This window comes from Bidens hawaiensis, unplaced genomic scaffold (genome assembly GCF_021521415.1).
Source record: "Bidens hawaiensis isolate Kalapana, Puna unplaced genomic scaffold, B.hawaiensis_p1.1 tig00000820_1, whole genome shotgun sequence".
In the NCBI taxonomy this organism is placed as follows: Eukaryota; Viridiplantae; Streptophyta; class Magnoliopsida; order Asterales; family Asteraceae; genus Bidens; species Bidens hawaiensis.
Genome location: NW_027491048.1, coordinates 4191818 through 4208529, shown reverse-complemented (window position 1 = coordinate 4208529; position 16712 = coordinate 4191818). Strand labels below are relative to the sequence as shown.

The 16712-nt window shown below is 36.0% G+C and overlaps 3 protein-coding genes across 3 annotated transcripts; all 3 read left to right on the top strand.

Moving 5' to 3' along the window:
• Positions 1–971: 971 nt before the first annotated feature.
• LOC143540457 (FCS-Like Zinc finger 10-like) lies at positions 972–2620 on the top strand. Its single transcript, XM_077033512.1, has 2 exons — positions 972–1945; positions 2026–2620. The coding sequence occupies exons 1-2, from the start codon at positions 972–974 to the stop codon at positions 2192–2194; spliced, it is 1143 nt and encodes a 380-aa protein (XP_076889627.1). The 3' UTR covers positions 2195–2620.
• A 5777-nt stretch (positions 2621–8397) lies between these two features.
• On the top strand, positions 8398–10809 carry LOC143542773 (uncharacterized). Its single transcript, XM_077035287.1, has one exon. It carries the CDS (start codon positions 8398–8400, stop codon positions 10621–10623), a length of 2226 nt encoding a protein of 741 aa, XP_076891402.1. The 3' UTR covers positions 10624–10809.
• Positions 10810–12505: 1696 nt separating this feature from the next.
• Positions 12506–16190, top strand: LOC143541566 (uncharacterized protein At2g02148-like). The gene is made up of 9 exons (XM_077034364.1): positions 12506–12559; positions 13339–13509; positions 14116–14221; positions 14555–14908; positions 14987–15149; positions 15222–15345; positions 15424–15477; positions 15558–15776; positions 15890–16190. Exons 1-9 carry the CDS (start codon positions 12506–12508, stop codon positions 15989–15991), a joined length of 1347 nt encoding a protein of 448 aa, XP_076890479.1. The 3' UTR covers positions 15992–16190.
• The last annotated feature ends 522 nt before the right edge of the window (positions 16191–16712 follow it).

Here is a 16712-nt window from a genome sequence, read left to right as displayed (position 1 = left end):
GCTAAATAACAAAACCCAAATAATGAATATTTGATATTCGGTTAATTCAACTTATCAAATTTTATTTCCCGGCCCAATAAAAAACCAAATAATAATTCGATTTTCTATTTTACTAATACCCAATAATAAAAACCCTGTTTCCACAAGAAAGAGCTGGCTTTGGAGTAATAAGAGGGATACTTGATGTTTCATGTAGCTCAAATTCGATTCTTGCCCCCCAGTCATTTAGTTCCGGCGACACCGGGTGATGATGGAAGGCTAGACAAGTAGCTGACGTTCACTAATTGGATCATTGAACTTAATAGTTTTTATCTCACCAGATAGTCGTGCCTTCGGGCAAGTGTTCATAAACATTGACCCCAGGTGATGGTTTTTACCAGATCGGAAGACGAGTGTATCCCGATGTTGTGAAAAAAATTAATTTTTAAATTTTATTTAACTAATAAAATACTAAATCTTTTACTATTAAATGAGAACACAAATTAAATAACAAAAATTAAATCATTGCAGTTTACTGTGTGTATACATCTATATAACTATATATACATTAAAGTACGTATCCTGATACACACACTAAAATCCCAGTCCCCACTACAAAGAGAGAGAGAGAAGAAGAGTATCCTAGAAGCTCATTTCTTTCTTCTCTGATTTTGATGCATGAGTAGTACTGTACAAGTTTCACTCAACCATTGATAGGAAACAGTTTCTTTTCTGCTAAAAATTCATCCTCTCAAGGTCAGTTTTCCCCTAAATTTCACTCATTTCTTAATAATGTACTATTCAAATTCTTGACTTATGATCCATTATTTGTTAATTCAATCAAGGGTTTTAATCTTTATCCAAAAGGGTACTTGAAACCTGCATCTGATTGTGTTCTTTTGACCTGGATGATGGTTTCTTGATTAGGTTTTTTTTTAAGTTTTAACCTTTTGTTGTGTGGTTATTTGAACAGGGTGTGTGAGAAACTGAGAATGCTGAGGAAGAGAACCCGGTCACACCAAAAGGATCAACAAAACATGGGTCTGGTTCATAATATGGTTACTGATTTGTGTTCTAATGAGTCTTGTTACTCAAATCATGATGCTTTCTTGAAACAGAAGCATGAACATAAAGCTAGTTCCTTTTTCGCTGTTTCGGGTTTGTTTGTTGGGTTAAATCCTAAAAATTCAGAATCTGATTCGGTTAGTAGTCCCACTTCCCCTTTGGATTTCAAGGTTTTATCGAAACCGAAATCAAATTTTGAGAATTTGTCGATTAGGGCGGTTTCGAAACCGAATGAAGGTAGTCGAAAGAGTTGGGATTGTAACAAAGTAGGTCTAAGTATGATAGAATCTCTTGAGGATGAAATGAAACCGTCGTCCGGGAAAATACTCCGGTCATCGGATAGTAAAAGCTTTCTTTTTGGTGCCCAAATGAGAATCTTTAACAACCCGAGTTTGAAACCGGTCGTGTTCGACTCGTTTTCCAACTCACTCCCTAAGAATTATGCAATTTTAGAAAAATCCAACCCTAAACTGATTGATCCATTAGGACAAGAACACCTTAAATATCCTTTTATATATAACACAAACCAAACTACATCTGGTAAGATTTCGTCGCATTCTTTGGATTCGACGAATCTCGGGTCAAACTCAACCCGTTTGACCAATCTGAACCCGGGCAGAGATTTGGTTGCTTCACTCTCTGCAAGTGAGATTGAGCTTTCTGAGGATTATACTTGTGTTAGAAAACACGGGCCTAACCCGAAAACAACTCATATATTTGGTGACTGTATTTTAGAGCGTCACGACAATGAGTTCATTGCTAAAGCGATTAAACGTGAAGATCACGAGGTGGTTAAAATTAAGCCCTCTGAAGCCGTGAACCCTTACCCCTCCGATGATTTCTTGAGCTTCTGTTATTCTTGCAAGAAGAAGTTGGAGGGAGAAGACATCTACATGTACAGGTTTGATCGCTAAACGTCTAATCATGGTTGTTTTTGCCTGTGTTATTAACTGCAGGCTGATTATTTTGTTCATGTTTTAGAGGTGAGAAAGCTTTTTGCAGTTGGAATTGTCGATCAGAGGAGATTTTGATTGAGGAAGAGATGGAGAAGAACAACAATGAGGCGGGCTCCTCTTCACAAACCGAGATTATGCAGAAACCGGGCAGTTGTGAGGAACTTTTCGAGACCTCCATGTTCATTGCTGCATAATAAACGGATAGAAAAAAAGCTGGTATTTTTGCGTTTTTGTTAACGGTTCAATTATTATGGGCATGAACAATGAAACTCAGTTCGTTGACATGTGAGGGGATGCCACACACCGTGATTGATTATCCGTTCGATAAGAGCTGTGTTTCTTGTATTTTTATGGCAGCCATGGATAATCTTGTTTTGAAGTGTGTGGTTACTCTTATATGTTGTTGAATGTGTTTCGTTTTTCATGGTCTTAATGGCTGACTGGTAACTGCTAAACCAGCTAGTTTTGTATCTTTATTTTCTGCAATATTTTGACATTGATGATATCTCTACTCTTGAGGCTTCTGATAATTGAGTCTTAATATGAGAATGAAATGATTCTAGCTGATGTACAAACCTTCAAAATCAAATCTTTGAATGAGTATAAATCATCTTTTTACATAATGTTTGCAAGCAAGTCTTGATCTTGAACCTATATATCACAATTGCATCGGTAATATTACATTACAAGCATCCTAGTGCATTAAATCTTCCTAAACATTTGTGATTTAATCTTTTTACTCAATACAATCAAGTCTTAATCTTGCGTCAATTGTTAAACCGAACGATCGTCTTAAATGCATTATTTCCTGTACAACTTTTTTTTTTTTTTTTTGCAATTTGATATGGTTTGGAAAATCTTGAAATGTAATCTTTTTACCATGTTATCAAGCTCAAGTCTACATCTTGTACCTCAACATCACAATTCCATTAATGGTTGTACTATACAAGTGTACTAAATGCAAATTTTCTTATACAACTTTATGATTTACTGGAATGCTGATATGGGGTTGGAAAAACTATGTAATTGCTTGAATCAAGATATAATCTTAATGCATCATTTTTTATACAACTTTGTGATTTTTTGGCATTCAGATATGGGTTATGAAAATCTTGAATCATAGTTCTAATGTATTAGAATGATCTTTTAAACCTTGAATCTCAACATCACTAGTCTGTTGGTGATTGTAGTCATTGGTACACACTGTACAACTTTGTGATTCCTTGGCACTCTGGCATTGGTTGGAAAATCTTGAGATTTTGATGGAACTGATGTGTGGATCATAAAGGTACAATTCCTCATAATGTTAGCTAGAAAGTCATCATCTTGACATCACAATTCCAATTCTAATTGTACCTATAAGCATCCAACTGCACCTTTTGCTGTACAAGTTCGTGATTTTCTGACATGGTTTTTGCAAATCTTGAAAATTTAATGCAATTAATTTAAGGGTTGCACGCACATGTGTAGTGGATGAGCTATTTTGGTGGGCAATATTTGACACGTGACGCTACGTCAGCACGGAGGACAATTTTCATTTTAGGGGTAGTGGTTTGTAGTAAAAAATCACCCAATAATAATATAATATTATTATTTTTCAAAGTTGAACGGTGACATGTATTTACACCCCCCCCCTAAATCACCCTAAGATCGCCCTAGTACACACGGCCTAAGTTGTAAGGTACAAGTGGTTGATGCATTGAAGTGGTTTCCCTTTTTCCATCATGATTGGTCCCTTCCATTTTCCATGAACTTGTTTAGCTTTTACAGAGTTGGCCCCTCACCCATGTGTGCATTATTGTCCTTGTATCAATCAAATGTATCTTTCTCTTTCTCTGTTTCTTGTAAAGACTCAAAACAACTTTTACTCTCATTGGCTCATGGTTTATGATGCTGCCTGCCTCATCTTAAAACAGAAAACAATAAACATATCTACACTCATTGCATTTAACTTTTTATGTACAAACCTACCTGTGATTAAGTGGCATCTTTAAACTTGTGATTTGATCAGATTTTCTTTGTAATTATTATTATTGTACTCCTAAGTGTAGATTAATAATGTATTTCATTATTATGAGATTGAGAAAGAACATGACCGGAAGTTACGAGGGCCGTATGTTGAAAGTGTCCAAGTGGGTTCGCTTTGGCTGAATTACTCTAGTTAAAATTAACATAAATCAATGTTTTATGCGAGTCAAACTTGTATCATGTAATTTGAGATCCAACTCATTCAAGCTTAGTTCGAAATACCAACTCAACACACTGAAAAACAAGCTCAAAATATACAAGGAGACGAACTCAAACTTATAGGAACTCGTCTAAACTTATAAGAACTCACCTTAAGTTTTTATCAAGCTTTTTAATCCTACGTCCCTGCCCTTTTGTTAGGTATTAAATAGTAGATGGACTAAAGTGTAATTGTCTAATAGTTTAGGGTTATAACATGTAATAGGTTAATATACATATATAGGCAGGTAAAAGATCCAATACAATAATACCTTAATGTACAATACGTACGCGAATCCCTTTTTTCACGAATCGATTCATGAAATCACATTCCAACATCTCGGAATCATAAATACATACCCAATTAATCATCGATTCACCCGAAAAAAACAATTTTGGATCGTTAATCGATCAATTTTTTACTTTTTTTCACAAAACCCGTTTTTGAGCGTTTTAGGTTTCCGGTTGAGCGTTTTAGTATTTTTGCCTTGTTTTTTTTGCCTTTGAGCGTCTCGCGTACCTATCGTACGTTAAGACATTATTGTACAATATCTCGACCTTATATAGGTATATGTGAATGTAAATGGTACCGATGATTTGAGACTAAAGTCTTCTTCTCTGTACTTCTTTATCCTCATTATCAATCATACACTTGATTACCAAATTGGTACGTAACACCTTTGTACACACCGCCCGCCGCTCCTACTGATTAAATGGTCCGGGAAGTGTGTAATGTATACACATATAAATCGGGACTTAAACAAATGATTTTCTCACTTGTGATCAAGTTTGTTTTTTTTAATTTTTACACATGCTTAAAATTATTGAGTTATTTTTTAAAGAAAATTATTTATAGAATTTTTAATTAGGAATATGAAATAACTCTGAAAAGTATTTACAAATCATTTTCATTTGAGAATTCATAATATTATTGTTTTAATATTAATTTTGAAAATATGTATAACACCATATAACTACAAAATATTTAAAACAAAAGGAATAAAGGGTGTTTCCTAGTCAGCCAATTTCACCCAACCCATAAATTATCCATTGAGTTTGGACCCGATACCCCTCTCACCTGTTATGCAAATCCTACTATTTTGTATAAGGCTGAGGGGTGTGGGGGGCTTTAATGGGGGCTTTAGTGGGGGCTCCAACCAATAATATTATGACGTGTGGCAGAGAGAGAAACTGGATAAGGGGGTTGTTGGAGCCTCCGTTGGAGCCCTGGCCCCTGGTGTGAAGGGGCTCCAGCAGGGGCTCCAGCGAAATTTTTTTTTTATTTTTTTATAAATATATTCAAACAACGACATTTTTTTTGTGTTAGTTTTGAGAGGATTTTAGGAGGAAAGGTGTATAATTGTGAAATGAAGTATATTTTATAAAGGTATATATTTATAGTTTAAGAAAATATTTTTTTTTAATTTAATATGAGCTCAACGGCTCTTTTCCGTAAACCTATATAGAAAATATATTTTTTTTTTGTTTTTTTCGGCTCCCAACGGTCCAAAATACCTCAAAAGGTGTGCTCCTCTCTCTCTTCTCCCGCTAACCAGCTCACGCCTGCATTGTTTTTCGCGTTAGCGCCCCGTTAGCGCCCCCGTTAGCGCCCCGGTGGTGTGGTGTTAGCGCTCGCGCCCCCGTTGAAGCCCCACACCCCTCAGCCTAATAGAGGGGACACAAGCCATTTGTCTTGGTGAAAAAGGTTAATACTTAATATTTGTCATTATTTTTGTTTTTCTTGATTGTCAATATCATAACATTAAGTACATTCATATATATGTAGATCATTAAGATATTAGATAATCTTAAACTAAAGGACTACATCAAAACTCAGGCTCCTAATGAATACGTTAGAACAAAATCCTATAGCTTGATGATTATGTGAACATAACCCGACCTATGCACTAGCAGCGAGTTTGAAGTCACATCCTGAAGCAATGAAATCTTGCATATAAAACATCTCTTAACAAAACCCAATAACAATAAAAATTTAGGATCGAGTCTTAAATAGCATCATGCCTAAAAGGACATCATATACTATAACAACAATGACAATAATGTTTACAATCGAACGAACTCATTCAAGCCTCGAGTTATATATTTAATCCAAGAACTAGTCGGGATCACAATAGTTACACAAACAACGCAAGGTTAAGTATTGGCAATGACCACCACTCATAGCACCTTCAGCCTTGCAAATGATATCACAGTTTCTATTGAAGAAGCATAAGCCTTTATATGTTCTGCTAAAATATTTGCATGGGTGCATCTTCTCTCCGGTGCTTGAACTTATATCTGCCATTGTACGTGACACATTAAATAGCGAACAACACATGTTAACAACAATAACACATATACGATAATTCAATAACTATACAAGGGTATGGATAGAGATCTGAAATTATTAGCACCGCTAACGACAAACAGAAGCATGATAGAAAAGAATTAAGAGAACACCCCATCAAAATAGAAGATGGTTGTTTCGTAGATGACTACTCGAGAACAGAGAAATCAATCATGAAAAATGGCTTACTCTAGCATGCACATAGAATGATGGAAGGCTTCATGTGATAAACATGTACCAACTTCCTACATTTAACATGTTGTTTGATGTCTTGTCTTGGCTCAGGTATAACACTTACATATCGTTTTAAGTCTAGTTGAAATGATGAGGTAGTTAGGTAGACATGGTTACAATTACTTTTGCTAGACTGGAAGTCTGGAACATAAAGAAAAAGAACAAAAACCCTTTAATATAAGTATCAACAAATTGATGAGCACATGGTACCTAAAGTGCACATATAATATACTTGTCCAAAATTGATGAGCTCATATGGTACATCTAGTCGAAACCGAAAGGCATAGCCGGCCCGACTCTCAGTCTAAGTCAAAACCAAATGACCTATAGTCCTCTTTGAATAGCAAAACTAAGTCTTTTAAAAATTACATTAATAGATCTTGTGAGCCTTAAAATTACTATTCATGACCCTTTGTCATTGGGCTCGACTAAGTAGCTTCACAGCCTCAGGTGTGAAGAAACCAAAGGTATCAAACACAAATGGTAGAAACACATGTTAGTTGTCAAAGCACTTTGTGTGTGTGTGTTTGTTTGGTCACTTCGCGTGAAACAACTTTTATCACGACTGAACCTACCATGAAAACACTACTCTCCAAACCCACAAGAAGAAAAACCCCTATTAGATACACACACATGTGTTTTCCTCTAATCTATCCAAACTACCAAAATGTCAACTTGCCAATGGGTCAATTAAGAAATTCACAATTTCTTCTTATCTTTACTGAAATTTCGATGTGCCTGAGAATTATATTGTAGGGATATATACAAAATTATATTTTATTATTATTATTATTATTATTATTATTATTATTATTATTTATAAAAATCGCGCCTAGGTAGAGTGAACAAAATATCCGAACCCGGAACCGGATTTTTTATACCTGGGTTTTTAATACCCGAACCCATACCCGACCTAGCCGTAGGATACAGATAGGGTATGAATTTTAGTAACAAAACCCGTACCCGAACTGGACCCGATTTATACCCGGTAATACCCGAAAACCCGAACCGGTTCCATACCCGGAACCGGGTTTTTCCAATACCCGAAACCCCGAGCCCGACCCGGGTATTGCTAATACCCGATTTTCCAATACCCGATCATACCTGAAACTGAGTTTTTCTAATACCCTATTTGTGCACCTCTACGCCTCGGCGCCGAGTACTCAACTAGTAATCCCCGAGTAATCTCCGGTGAGCCATCTCCGAGTACTCTCTGACTAAAGCCGAGTACTTCCAACTTCCCAATTGGACACCTAAAGTCCGCCTAACGACTTGTATTTTAAGGTTATAAAATTTTAGGAGCACCTTTGAAGAAAACAAAACAACCATGTTGTCTACTAGTTGAACACCTTAACGTCTAACCCATGGAACATTGGGCCAATACTAACACCTAGCCCAAACCCATATAACCATACCCGACCCGTACTCACTGTACCACACCAGACCTTGCCACTTCTCCTCTTGAACCCTGGTGGCTAAACTAAACCCCAACTATCTTCTTCTTCAACACCACTTCGCTTCAAACTAAAACCCTAATCACCATTGTACAATGAAATGAATGGAACCTCACTCGCCTAGTTCGCCCAGACCATGTTCATCTTTCTCCGCAGCCTCGTCATCATGGGCAGAACTAAAACCACAAACCCAAATCATCGCGTAAGCCTCTTATTATCATCAACAACATTAACTAATTCAAATTCAAATATATTATTTTGCGTTTACTTATTCATATCATATTCCAGTAAACCCACTTGCGATAATTCACCCCACGGTCTTGACCGTAATATTATTACCGTAATTGTCAAGAATGAGCGTTGGGATGATTACAGGATTACCAAATTGTTCAATTCACCTTTAGCCCCAGTTTCTGTTTCAAACATATTATTATTACACTTAAAGGAACAACCTTTATTAGCTTTCAACTTCTTTAAGTTAGCCAAAACCCGACCCGGCTTTTGCCACACGAGCGAGGCGTATTGTATACTAGCCCACATTTTGTTTTTTCATAAACAGTACACCGATGCTCATGGTGTTTTGAAAGATTTCGTAAATTCAAACCTAGTTTTGCCCAGTTGGGATGTGTTTGATGCAATGTGGGTGACTCGGGATACTTGTCGGTTTGGGTGGGGCGTGTTCGATACAGTGTTTAATGTGTTAGTGGAGTTGGAGAGGTTTGAGGAGGCGAACATGTGTTTTGATAAAATGAGAGAGTTTAAAGTGCTTCCGAAGGCCCGTTCGTGTAATTTGTATTTGGGTAGGTTGACGAAAACGGGTCGGGGCGAGTTGTTGAAGAAGTTTTTTAAGGAAATGATTGGGGCCGGTGTTAGGCCTTCGGTGTTTACGTATAATATTATGATTGATTATTTGTGTAAAGAAGGTGATATGAAAGGTGCACGGAGGCTTTATATTGATATGAAAAGGTTAAACGTGACACCGGATGTTGTTACTTATAATACGCTTATAGATGGGCACGGTAAGCTCGGGGAGTTGACCGAGTCAACATGTGTGTATACTGATATGAAAAGTAGTGGATGTCGTCCCGATGTGATCACATACAATGCGTTAATAAACTGTTTCTATAAGTTTGGGAAAATGCCACAAGCATTTGAGTTTCTTCATCACATGAAGAAAGACGGGTTAAAACCGAACGTTGTAACTTACAGCACGTTTATTGACGCGTTCTGTAAAGAAGGAATGTTGCAAGGAGCAATCAAGTTTTTCATGGATATGAGACGGGTCGGTCTTGTTCCCAATGAATTCACTTATACGTCTTTAATCGATGCAAATTGTAAAGCGGGTTGTATTTTGGAGGCTGTGCGGTTGATTAAAGAAATGTCCGAGGCAGGTGTTGCAGTTAATATTGTTACGTGTACAGCGTTATTAGATGGTCTTATTAAAGAAGGTAAAATGAAGGAAGCCGAAGAGTTTTTTAAAGAAATGGTTAAAATTGGTTTATCACCAAATTTAAAAGGCTACACGAGTCTTTTTCACGGGTATATAAAATCCAAAAATATTAGTAAAGCGATGGATGTTTGGGAACAGATGGAGTCGAAGAACATCAAACCTGATTTGTTGTTATATGGTACTCTTGTTTTAAGACTTTGTAACGAGAAAATGTTCGATGATGTTAAGGTTGTACTTAAGGAAATGAAGAAAAGCGGTACCGATGCAAATTTTGTGATTTATACAACAATAATGGATGCGTATATTAAATCGGGAAAATCAAAAGAAGCTCTTGATTTGTTTCAAGAAATGAATGATATAGGTATGATACCGTCAACTGTGACATACAGTGTGTTAATCGATGGTTTGTGTAAACTTGGATGTGTTCAAGAGGGTTTAGATTATTTTTATAAAATGTTGAGTGATGGATTAATACCTAATGTTATTGTTTACACAGCTCTTATTAACGGGCTTTGTAAAAACAATCGTTTAGAAGTTGCCTCGAAACTTTTCGATGAAATGCTGGAGAAGCGTTTGATTCCCGATGTAACTGCTTACACGTGTTTAATTGATGGGAATTTGAAAAATGGGAATGTTGAAGAAGCTTTGAGCTTGAAGGATACAATGGTAAAAAGTGGTGTAAAGCTTGATCTTTACGCGTATACTGCTTTGATTTGCGGGCTTTGTAAATGTGATCAAATTGTAGAAGCTAGAAGTTTGTTTAACGAGATGGTTGTAAATGGTGTTCATCCAGATGATATTATATATGGCTGTCTTGTAAAGAAATATAATAAGGTTGGCAACATAAAAGAAGCAGAGGAATTGCATAATGAGATGATTGGAAGACAGCTTATGAACGGTGTTAGTGATTAGGATCCAAAATCATGGATTTTTGCATGTGGGCGTCGTGAATTTGGATCAAGATCCTGCTATTGACTTCTGCAATTGGTCAAACTTACTGATTACAATAGACCGGAAGCCATAAAAAGCGAGATCAAGGGATCGATCAGGATGATCAGGGTACCATCGTTTGTCAAGCACAACCTGTTTTTGTTATCTGGTATGTATTTGTTTGCTGTTAGTTTCTATATATTATTTTAATTCCTGTTTGACAAGAAATAAGTCAAAATTATCTTCAGCTTTTGATCATTACAGGTACATGGATGGTGGAATTGTTAAAAAGACATGAACTATGTGAGAAGTCAAATGTTACTGTGTTCCTTAACACATGTTTTGTTGGAGTATGCTGATTTGGAGCTCAGTCAAAATTCAGTTGTGTTGAAACTGATATTGACTTGATGGAAGCCGGAAGGCATTCAGAAAGTTTTGGCAGTAAAATGAGGTGTCGATAATCTCATGTAGATAGATGTCTGATTCTTTTAATTGTTTTGTTTCCTCAGTTTTGTGAGATTTTTGTAATAGGCGAAATAGTTTCTTAAAAGAAGGCTATATCAATAGTTCAATACTTAAAGATCAAAAACTTAAAACTTATGTTAGGGACATCGAAGGGTGAGGGCAAGGCGGTTTTGTTCATTTTTTAGACTCGGTTTTAAGTCAGGTTTTGATTTGAGTTTACAGATCATATTTGAATGGATTTTGTGCTATGGCGACTTGATCTGAATCAGTTGTACAAATGAAACAAAGTTTTATTATTCTATATGGTATTGATATTAGAGTTTTGGACTTTGGATTTCTTATTTGAACCGTGTCTACTTTGTTATTTGACGTGTCAAGTTTTAGACTTTTGATTTTGAATAGTATTGCATTGTATTGAAAACTAACAAACAAATGTACCCAATAAAATCCGAATAAGGTCTATAGAGGGTGAAATCCCTCTAGATGAAACCCTGACTCCAAACGAAAGTTTTCCAGTGTGGTAAATTATATAAAGCAAATAATATAAAGTGCAGCTAAGATAGTCATAAGTTATAACCAACAAGAAAACATCAAATAAGAATAAAAGAGGTAGGTATATCAGTAACATAGAAGTGATCCGAACACTTTAATATAAATAGTAACAACTAAAACGAGTAAAGCACAACAAACCTAAATAAGAAACAGAACAAAGCTAGAAAAGAAAACCAGCAAGTCAGGGTTTCCATTCTAAAAGATTAGCAATTAGTTTACTCCAAGTAGGGCTGTCACTTTTACCCGAAACCCAACCCGAGAAAACGAACTAACCCGACCCGAAAAACCCGAACCCGAGAAAAGACTAACCCGGACCCGAACCGAAGTAATTCGGGTTGGTTCTCGGGTTTGATTTATAAGTTTCGGGTCAACCCGAATAAACTTTTAGTTTTGAAATAATATATATTTAGGTATAATAGGCTTAGTCTTAGGCTCGTAGCCACTAAAGTTATCAAAATCTAGTCATAATCGATTGTTGTCATTACAACTATTATAGATCGATTATTGTTAATTTATGTTTTCCGTTAATTACTAATAGCAACCGTAATCGAACAGCTAAATCACGCCCGATTGAAAGTGATTATGGTTCGAGTTAGTTTTACTCTTCTTTTGGATTGTTTTATCAAGTTATGTTGATTTATTTGATTATTTGCTTACAAACAAAGAATAATATGTTATTTTAATTTTAGTATTGTAGTTTTTAAATTTTTTGTTTTGTTTTCTAGGATACTCGAAACCCGATTAACCCAACCTGAAAAAACCCGAACCCGAAAAACCCGTGAGAGATTCGGGTTGGGTTTCGGGTCAAGGTTTAAAACTTTAAAATTCGAATAACCCGACCCAAAAAATGAACCCGAAGAACACCCCTAACTCCAAGATTCAAAAGATTAAGGGGTTGTTTGTTTACATATGAATGGAACCATTCAGATGTAAACATCTGATTCATTCAGACTTCAGATTGTTTGGTTTCAAACAGAAAAAACATCTGAATGGTTAAACTTATGTCTGAATCATTCAGACTTATTGTTGTTGCTGAATGGGACAGAGGTTCATTCAGATCCGACTCATTCAAACCTGAATGGAACCAAACAACCCCTAAGTCAAAATCAACTAGGGGATGAGGGGTACCGGTATTGTTACCGAATATTGCTTCCGATTTTTTCAAATTCTTGGTACCGGTATCAAAAAATATAAAATAAAACTTAGTACCGATTCTATACAAGTACCCGTTTTGCTCATCCCTAAAATCAACAAACGAATTTATATTTACAAAGTTACGAACTTTTCAAGGGGTAAACATGTAAATTCTCCACCCCTCATATCATTACAAAACGTTCAATCTCACCGGTTCGGGAGCTGGTACGGTGATCAATCACAGGCTCGGGAGCTTCTTTACACTTGCCGGAAGCAAGCTCACCCTCAGGTTCGTATTCCTCAATCTATACATACATACATAGCCGTTATTATTATCTTCACCTTTCAAATTCACCCAATTACATCACTCAATCAATATTATTATCAATCACCTCAACTTTACAATTGGTTGATCATAACAATTAGGTTATATGATTAATAATTATGTGTTTATTTTGTGAGTTTAGGGTTTTCAATTTCTAGGGTTTCTAAATTTGGGAAATTGTAGGGTTCAGATTCTCAATTGGATAGTTAGATGGGAGCTAGGGTTCGGTTCAACAGTATAATTTGAGATCGGCTGATTCGTATATAGACGACACGTCTTTGCATGATCTCAATATTGTCGATGGACGGTCCGGTGAGATTATTGAACCTATGGTTGACCGTGGTGCGGTTACGGATGGGAGCTTAGATAATGAAGATGACTCTAGTGCTTTTGTGAGTTTTGTGTAATTATAGATATATACAAATTTATTGATATATAACAAGTGAGCCGAGCTTGAGCTATCTATAAGTTAAACGAGCCGAGCTAGAAACTAGGCTCGAGCTCTCTATAAGCTAAATGAGCAGAACTCGAAACTAGGCTCGGCTCGGCTTGTTTACACCCCTAATTAACTAATCAGTTAATGTGGAAATATATTGGGTATCGGCCAAGGACCTATATTTGAGACATCGGTTATTGTGGTGGGATATCAATAATTTTAGTATTGTCCAGAATTTATATATATAGCAATTTAACACTAAAAATTCAGTATACTCTTCAACCAATAACAAATTAACCTTTTGCAACTTGCAAAACACTAACAATTGTAGCAAGTAGGAACTGATTATGACTTAAAAACACCAACTTTAAACACTAAAAATTGAAAATTAAGACTTAAAACACTGATATCGGATATATCGGTCCAATATCAGTCAATATCGCCGACTACTGATATTCTGACCGATATTTTGACCGATATTTCACATGGGGACCGATAACCGATATCCTACCGATGTTGACTGTATAGCTAATTGTTATAGTATAATTTCTTTCATATGCAGGAGTGTATGCATGAAAGCTATCAGAATAGTTTACCACTTCAAGGCCATTCAAGCCTTGATACTAGTGGTTCATCAAGGGATTCATATGATATTATATCACCCAATGGTACTGTTAAAGTTTGCACACCATGTTGCTTGTGAATTATTGCTTACTACTGAAATTAAACATTTAAGCTGCAATTTGTATACATTTAAGCTGCAATTTGTATCCTACCGATGTTGACTGTATAGCTAATTGTTATAGTATAATTTCTTTCATATGCAGGAGTGTATGCATGAAAGCTATCAGAATAGTTTACCACTTCAAGGCCATTCAAGCCTTGATACTAGTGGTTCATCAAGGGATTCATATGATATTATATCACCCAATGGTACTGTTAAAGTTTGCACACCATGTTGCTTGTGAATTATTGCTTACTACTGAAATTAAACATTTAAGCTGCAATTTGTATACTTATTTCGCCAATAGAAACTGCAAGAGCGAGATTTTTGGATTCCGTAGTGGATACTTTCATTGGATCACATGTTGTTGAAGTAACAGATTCTGAGACCGATATGTCTCAGTCAATGGAAGACAAAACGGGCAAGAGAAAGACGAGAGATGTTCAATATGAAGGGGACCCACAGTATGTATTGCCATTAATGTATGTGGCAAATGTGTATGAAACTTTGGTTAATGAAGTAAATATGAGAATTGCATCAGTTGATGGCATGCGTGAGAAGACGATTGGAGTTGCACTTGAAGCTGCTGGCGGTTTGTATAGAAAGCTAGCAAAGAAATTTCCCAGGAAAGGTAAGTTATTTATTTATTTACTTTTAATTGATAATACTTGTTGCATACAGCATACATTTATTAATGCATTACAAGCAGGAGATTGCACGTTTAAAAGACGGGAACTTGCAACTTCTTTCGAAACAAGGTCAAGATTTCCTGAATTAGTGATACAAGAAGAGAAACGGGTTCGTTTTGTTGTAGTCAATGGTTTGGATATTATTGAAAAACCAACAATAACACATACAGATAATGCAGAGTGGTAAATTTCAAGTGTAACCTTCAATATTATAATCAGGCTATAGATAATTAAATTAACTTTTGTTTAATATAGGTTTAAGAGGTTGACCGGTAGAAACGATGTAGCCGTCTCTCATATTGACTACAAGTTTTATGCCCCAAGGCATAAATACAGACGCACGGGTTCAAATTCTGTTTCAAATATTCCTGGTTTTCCAGTAAGTTTATAAATATTTTTTTTACTTATATTAATATCGGAGGTAATCATGATATATTACCTTTATTAATTTGTTTAGGCTTTTCCTGGTGCTGATAATTCTTCTCCAATGTCTGTTGCTCAAGGCTATCAAGTAAGATTTGTTTCTTAAATATCTTGATTTTGATAATATGATAAATATCATTTTTTTACAATCGTTTATTATATGTTCAGCAGCAGACACCATCAAAACAACAGCATATGCAGAGTCTTCCACACCAGGGTCAATTCCATATGGTGAATCCGAACCACCAATCTATGGGCCATGGTCAGTATTCTCAACACGGTCAATGTGGTTCTGAGATTGGGCACACACAGGGTTCACCTTCCATGTCTCAACAAATGGCTTGTTTACAACCACTTGGTCATCTTGGAGGTCGTTTGCATGTACTGGTGAATTTTTTTAACTCTTGCTTTTATTTGTTGAATTGGTTTCTGGTAATATTTAAATTGAAACATCTTTCACTCGTTTTAGTTTGTAAATTGTTTGTGATTTGGTGTTGTAGCCAACGAGTCCTGCAAAGTTTTGTGATGAATGCGGTGCTCCATATTTGCGTGAAACTTCCAAGTTCTGCTCAGAGTGCGGTATCAAGAGGCTGGGAACGTAATGTTTCTAGTGGTTGTAAACAAGCAATATGTTAAGACATGGTAGATGAACCTTGTGTGTCCAATTTTTAGAACAACATTGATTGTGTTGATTTTATTAGTACTGTTTTTACAGTTAGGACAGTTATGAGTTTTTGTGTTATGCAGGACAGGGTATATGTATATATTGTAGCAGAGTTTGTATGTATATAGCTAAATGGTTAAATTATATTACTTTTAACTATTATTATTGTTGTTGATAATAAGCGAAAGCAACGAATTGAAAAACGTTTATTTATATTCGTTCGTTACTAATTTTATTTAAAAAAAAGACAAGAACACTTTTTTTTCATGTCTACATTCATCATTTTTTTTTGAGAACAGCTAACAGATTTAATAATTTATTAAAATGAAAAATGTCTAAATCTTTGGAGGTTACTATTCAGTTTTCTAGATTTAATCATCATCATCATCATCATCATCATCATCATCATCATCATCATCGTACTCAGTATATCCCACCAATAGCAATGCTATGATAGGGTCTGAGGAGGGTAAGATGTAGACAGCCTTACCTCTATCCCATAGGGATAGAGAGGCTGCTTCCAGTGAGACCCCCGGCTCGATAGTAGTTTTGCATCAAGCCTTGGACATAAGGCACATAGCACTCAATCATCGGAACACCGGCTGATTGGTGCATGTGCCCTTGTCTTTCGGCTATCAACGCCACCACATGATGCCTGA

What these genes read in the sequence shown, in the direction of transcription:
- LOC143542773 (XM_077035287.1), top strand. Translation starts at nt 8,398, where the DNA reads ATGTTCATCTTTCTCCGCAGCCTCGTCATCATGGGCAGAACTAAAACC.
- LOC143541566 (XM_077034364.1), top strand. Translation starts at nt 12,506, where the DNA reads ATGAACCCGAAGAACACCCCTAACTCCAAGATTCAAAAGATTAAGGGG. An exon ending in AAGATGACTCTAGTGCTTTT is followed by an intron (nt 13,510 to 14,115) that starts GTGAGTTTTGTG and finishes TTTCATATGCAG; the next exon opens with GAGTGTATGCATGAAAGCTA. An exon ending in GAGGTCGTTTGCATGTACTG is followed by an intron (nt 15,777 to 15,889) that starts GTGAATTTTTTT and finishes TTGGTGTTGTAG; the next exon opens with CCAACGAGTCCTGCAAAGTT.
- LOC143540457 (XM_077033512.1), top strand. Translation starts at nt 972, where the DNA reads ATGCTGAGGAAGAGAACCCGGTCACACCAAAAGGATCAACAAAACATG. An exon ending in GAAGACATCTACATGTACAG is followed by an intron (nt 1,946 to 2,025) that starts GTTTGATCGCTA and finishes TTCATGTTTTAG; the next exon opens with AGGTGAGAAAGCTTTTTGCA.